The sequence below is a fragment of the Schistocerca cancellata genome, chromosome 3, assembly GCF_023864275.1.
Source record: "Schistocerca cancellata isolate TAMUIC-IGC-003103 chromosome 3, iqSchCanc2.1, whole genome shotgun sequence".
Taxonomy (NCBI): Eukaryota; Metazoa; Arthropoda; class Insecta; order Orthoptera; family Acrididae; genus Schistocerca; species Schistocerca cancellata.
The window spans coordinates 671,334,731-671,341,381 of NC_064628.1; the positions used below are offsets into that span (position 1 = coordinate 671,334,731).

Below are 6,651 nucleotides of genomic sequence, written 5' to 3' on the forward strand. Positions count from 1 at the left end.
ACTGGCTTGCTTCTTTTGGTGCAAGCACCAATGACATGCAACTTGCAGGATACAGTCTGGGTGCTCATGTCTCTGGTGTTGCAGGACGTTATATTACTGCAGGAAGACTGAGCCGAATTACAGGTGGCAAATGATCTTAAGTCACTTTGTTAAATGCATTAAAAGTACCAGAAGCACATAGTGGATACTTCTTATGTTTGGTTACACATTCTGCAATTTCCTATCACTTTCTGATGAAGCAAGGTGGGATATTTTACTACCACTCTTGTTTTGTCATCTGCCTCCTTAAATTTGTTTATTCACTTTTAACTAATTACCATTAACATACATGAATATAATCTGCATTTTCATAAAAGAGAAAGATGGGGCCTCAGTTTTAAAGATCTAATTTTGTGCTTAGTTTTATGTATGTAATTGATTTTTTGATTTATATTGGTTATTAATAGTTAGTATTGTGTGTTATAGGGTGAAATCAGTAATTGTTTCATAACTTAAATTCTATTGTTGACGTATAAACAAACATAAATTCTGTACTAATTATAAACATTTGGAAGATGAAATGCAAGTAATCTTAAAGTATCTATTTGGCTCTATTGAAAACATGTTAGCAAAGCTAACTCTTAATTACTTCCAAAGTAATTAACAGTTTTGTAAAAAGTATTGTTTGTGTAACTATATTTGTTGATTTCATAGTTTAAACAAGTAATTTGGCTTAACTCTTGTAGTAGAAGAAACTGTTAAAAATATGGAATTTTTTGACATATTCAGTTAATTTAATGAGTTAATTTTAATTGTAATTTCTGTAAATTTAACTTCGAACAATGTGTAGTTTTAGCTCCTATTATTGTGAGGATATATAAGGGCCCAATTTTTGGTCACAAGACAGTCAGTCCATGGCCGAGTTTCATATGAGGAACCTGTGTTGGTTAGAACAACAACAGTGATTCAACTTAACTGTGAAATAAGTGTTACACAGTAAGGCCATGTGTTAAAACAATACCAATGTCTGCTCCACAGGTACATTTCTATTCTACAAGAACTGTGAACTTTTGTGATTAGGTTTTTACTGCTCGTAGATGTTCAATAGTAACCTATTGTAGCAATATGTGGTGGTTTGGCTGCACACTATTAATGAGCTTATCAAAAGTTAATAGTGCACTGGCCATACAACTGTGTGTTATTAGGGGGTTGTGAACAGTGAAATTAAAGTACTGTGAAACACAACTGTGCACTTGTCGGCTACATTATTTACCGTAGTCAATGTCGGAATCCACAACCCATATTTCAGCCAGTGTAGCAACACAGTATGTCAACACTGAGAACAACAAATGAAGAGATAAACAAAGCAGGGGAAACCATCACATATGGTGCCTTGGGTGAAGATTATTGTATGTGGGCACAATAAATTAGAACTCATGAACTGTGACAGTGAAGTGTGAACTCAAGCAATTTACAAGGATTTAAATGGAAGAGATGATACAGCCAATCAGCGCTGTGGTTTCATAGCGAAGAATGTGCAGCAGCCAATCAGCGAGCAGGTTCTAAGGAAGCATCCATTGAGTACTTGAGCAGCCAATCAGCATGCAGGTGGATGTAGTTGACTGGAGATAAATAAGACACCTTGCTGGGAGAATGTTAATTGCCGCAGCCCTGCAGATCCAGCTGACAACCGCGAGAACAACAGCAGAGCAGCAGCAGATGAGTGATTACAACAAGGTAATTTATTGAAAAAGCTGTTTTGTATTAAGTGATACATAATGAGTGACCGTAATGAACAAGGCAGTGTGATGGAGGACAAGGGACAACAGGAGACTGGTTCTGCAGACGCTAGTAATTATAAACCAGACACAAATGTAACTCTGAATGATGAGGACAAAAGTCCTATTGTAGATGAAATGATAAAAGCATCAGCTACAGTGTATAGTGAGGTGAGTGAAATCGACAAAAACTGTACTGAAGTACATGAGATCATTAAGGTTTAGGAGGAGGAACCTAGTCGCGAAAGTCAGCAAAGGCAAAAGTTTATGGCAGAAGAAAATTTGGGAGCATTTTTTTAAGGAAAATTATGAGTAGTTTAAGTTGTTTGAGTAATATGAGTACAAAAGATGAGATAATGAGACCTAACAGACAATTGAAACCCATTTAAAACACATATTTTTCGAGCCAATTTGAAATAAACAGGAATCTCTGATGTGAACAAAAGGTAGTGGTATAGGTAAACGTACACTTGTAAAATTGTTACAATGAAAATGTTTACTGAATTATGATTGTATTGAAGTATATAAGTCCTGTAATTGGTAGAAATATTTAGGATTAACGTAATTAGGTGAAATCTGGAACAAATGATCGAATACATTGGTCAAAGTCATTTCTTTGAAACTGAGATGTATTTGCGTTAAAACAGTATCTGAATTAAATTCTGTGGTATTTGAATGAAAAACCAACTGAGAGAATCAAAATTGATTAGAAAATTAAAATGAGATTAGTGAAAATGTTATAAGTGGCGAGCAAACATAGGTAGTTCTTTAGGTGTTTTGTTAATTATAAATAAAAGACCTATTTTGCCACATTCAGTGGGAGACTTGGAAACATATGCATTGGTAGGAACATTTTCCAAACCATGTATCTTTTACAACTTTATAAAAATAATAAAAGTATTGTTAATATTTCATATTTGAGTGTTTGCGCACTCCTAAAATGTTAAATGCTTGAAAGTCGATAAATCTATTTGCTCTATAAGAGCCAGTGCAACTGTTGAACTATGTCATTAATTTTGAGGCAACAGTTTTAATTGTAATTTTACTAAAAAAACCCTTTATAACAATACTGAGGATTGTTCGGATTTATATATGAAAGAGCAGCCATGATGGCATTAGATGGCAGTGTCTTAAGAGATGCTGTGCAAGAAGCATGTAATTGCTTAAGTAAGATGTACATCAGTGTTGTAAGCATGTCAGTATTTTTGAGTTTTGTCTAAGTAACATAATAATTAAGATGTGATATAGAAGAAAGGTTCTGAAACATAATGTTTGTATTGGTCATTCTTGGTGTAAAAACCAAGTTACAGTGGACATGAAGGAATACAGTGCTTGTGGCAACAGCAGATAAAAAGCAGTTGGATGAGTACACCCTACATAATTATAAGAGTTTTAATAATAATTTCATAATTAGTAGTATGATAAAAGACATTAGTAATAGTAAAACTGACATGACTAACTTAAAGGACAATCTGAAGAAAGAAATTAAAAAGGAGATTATTGTAGTTAGCTCTAATCTTTCAGAATTAAATAAGACATTTGATGCACTAGTTAAAGATTGTGATAATACTAATGAGAAATTAACATTGAGTAGTAACTGTGTAGAAGGGAGAGAGAAACTTTGTGATGACATTAATAGGAAGGTGGAGGTTGTCGAGAAACAATGTGCTGAAAAAAGGGTTAAATTCGATAACCAAATCAATCACATAAAAATGATTTAGAAACTGAGGTAGAAACCAAGTGTGCAGTAGTAGTAGAGGAAAAACCAGTAAAAGTAAATGAAAATGTAGATTCAAAATTGACAGAAATGTAGAAAAATGTGGAAGAGGTACAAAATCTAAAGCATAGAGAAAGTGACAGTGGGTCTGACTCTGACAGTAGTTGCAATGATGATAGCAGTGATGAACCCAGCAGTGATGATGATAGCAATATGGTAAGTAAAAAGGAAGTGTGGCACCCTGTAATAACAGCAGGTGTACAAGGTATGCATGTTAAGTGCTTATTGGACAGTGGTAGTGACTTCAATGACATTTCACAAGCATTTTTTGAATCTATTCAGAACACAGAGGGTATAGTAGTGATGCATTTGTCTGGATGGTTCAAAAATTATTGGTGCTACTGATAAGCTATTAAAGAGTGCGAAACAAGAGATACTATTAACTGCGGAATTGGCTGGACAGCTATTGGAGTGTAATTGGTTGGTAATTCATAATCTCAGCACTGATGTCATATTCGGGACTAATGCAATTAGCAAGTAGGGGGTTCAACATTATGTGTTGGATTTATTATGTGGCAAATAATGCTTACCCCAGCTGTCTGTCTCATTTTTTGTGTTTGCTGAGACAGTCAAACTCTTCTCCTATTCTGTCTGTAGCTTATAAGTAAATTAGAAACACTATCTTCAACTTTTAGGTGATTTTGTACTGTAGGATACTTTAGTGTAGTAATATTTTAGAAAAGTTTTTTTTTTCAGTGTTTCTATGTGTGTGTGTGTGTATTGTGTTAATTATAAATAATGGAAACATAAGAGGATGGAACAAAATAAAGTGGTACCATGGTTAAAGGATTTATGTTAAACAAAGAGGTAAGATAAACTGAAAATGAAAGGTGTCAGCATTTGTGGAGGATAATTAACATCTGAAGTAATTAGATCATTGGTGCAGCAGTAGAGGCAATATGCAATATAAACCGTCTTAAATACAAGATCTTAATATTAATTGTTGTATAATAGAAACGTTTGTGTTCAGTGCAATCTGTATATGGAGATAACTATCTACCTATAGAAGTGTGTCATGGTACAGCCTTTTCTACTATTAAGGAATTACGACTTTTGACATGGTTGCCTGGAGTAATGTATGTGGAAAGAATAAGAAAGGTTTGTATGTATATTGCCCTTCTGGCTAGAATGTCAAGCAAATAATAGTTTTCTGGGTGATAATTTTGTCTGGTCGGTAATGATAGTTAAGTTTGCCTTGGCATAAGGATCTGTTACTGTGGAGTGTTTTTCAGTAGAGTCAAGTTTGCATTAAATAAGCAGAGTTGGTGTTTATTTATTAGTTAATGAAGCAAGAATGAAATAATGAATAATGTTAGGGTCTTAACTCCACTAGCTACCAAGGTAAGAAATTTAAATAAAATAATGGAACTGACAGACATGAGTAATGCAAAAGATAACTGTATACAAACAAATATATATATATATTAATGATGTAATGACTATTATTTGCCATTATTGTTAAACTTTTTCTTCTTGGACTTAAGTTAGAAGATAAAGTAAGTATACTAAAGTAGGATATTTTGTCTCATTTTTTCATGTACTGTGGCAGAGGAGAACCACCTCCAAGGGAACTGATAGCAGTGCATTTCCTTGTTAACTGTCACTTGGACCTGTTGAAGGCAGATTGGTGAGAAAGTGTGAAAAGATAATTAAAAGTGTGAAAGCGCTTGTGAAACTTTTTCCAGCCCATGAAGATTTGTTTGCAAGACAGGACTTCTATCAAATGATATGTATCTTTAAATGTAATCTTCACATACCCGAATAGGACATCACTTATGATGAAGATGCCTAATTTTTTGTTAAAAGTATAACTTGTGGTTATTTTATGATATTGTACGATACACTGTATGCAATTATTTTGTATGGGGATTTCCATATGGCCAGTTATTATAAGTATAAATGTGAATATAATAGAGGGAAACATTCCACGTGGGAAAAATATGTCTAAAAACAAAGATGATGAGACTTACCAAACAAAAGCGCTGGCAGGTCGATAGACACACAAACAAACACAAACATACACACAAAATTCAAGCTTTCGCAACAAACGGTTGCTTCATCAGGAAAGACGAAAGGATGTGAGTTTTAAGGGAAAGGGTAAGGAGTCATTCCAATCCCGGGAGCGGAAAGACTTACCTTAGGGGGAAAAAAGGACAGGTATACACTCGCACACACACACATATCCCAATACCTGTCCTTTTTCCCCCCTAAGGTAAGTCTTTCCGCTCCCGGGATTGGAATGACTCCTTACCCTCTCCCTTAAAACCCACATCCTTTCGTCTTTCCCTCTCCTTCCCTCTTTCCTGATGAAGCAACCATTTGTTGCAAAAGCTTGAATTTTGTATGTATGTTTGTGTTTGTTTGTGTGTCTATCAATCTGCCAGTGCTTTTGTTTGGTAAGTCTCATCATCTTTGTTCCATAAAAACACGGGAGAACTGCCAGATATCAGGCAGTTCTGATATCCGGCAGTTCTCCCGTGTTTTTATGGAACAATCAGTACGCCGGGAAAGCTTTAAACATCTCATCATCTTTGTTTTTAGATATAAGTATAAATTTGAACAAATACATGTCTGTAGTTTTTGATAAGAATTTTTATGTAATATTTTTGTGTATGTAGACTTTAAATGCGATTTCTGGCATCACTTGCTGTCATTGAATTGCCCAGTAACTATTTGCAATATATCTCTGATCTGTCCGATGAGGGAGTGATGCGACAAAGCAAGCTGGGATATTTTTACTTCCTGTTTTGTTTTGCCATATGCCTCCTTAAATTCGTTTTTTCAATTATAACTAATTATCATTAAAATATGTGAATATAATCTGCATTTTCATGAGAGAGAAAGGTTGGCCCTCAGTTTTAAAGAATATAACACCAGATCTAATTTCGTGCTTATTTTTATGTATGTAATTGATTTTCTGATTTATATTGGCTATTACTAGTTAGTATCGTGTGTTATAGGGTGAAATCAGTAATTGTTTCACAACTTAAATTCTATTGTTGATGTATAATAGACAAATATAAATTCTGTACTAATTATAAACATTTGGAAGATGAAATGCTAGTAATCGTAAGGTATCTATTTGGCTCTATTGAAAACATGTTAGTAAAGCCAACT

The 6,651-nt window shown here is 34.2% G+C and overlaps 1 protein-coding gene across 1 annotated transcript in view; it reads left to right on the forward strand.

Moving 5' to 3' along the window:
- Nucleotides 1-134, forward strand: part of LOC126176494 (endothelial lipase-like) — a 32,538-nt gene extending 32,404 nt beyond the window's left edge. The window contains exon 3 of the mRNA XM_049923649.1: nt 1-134. This exon is cut by the window's left edge and continues 126 nt beyond it. Coding sequence (XP_049779606.1) covers nt 1-134 — 134 coding nt within the window.
- Nucleotides 135-6,651: the final 6,517 nt, after the last annotated feature.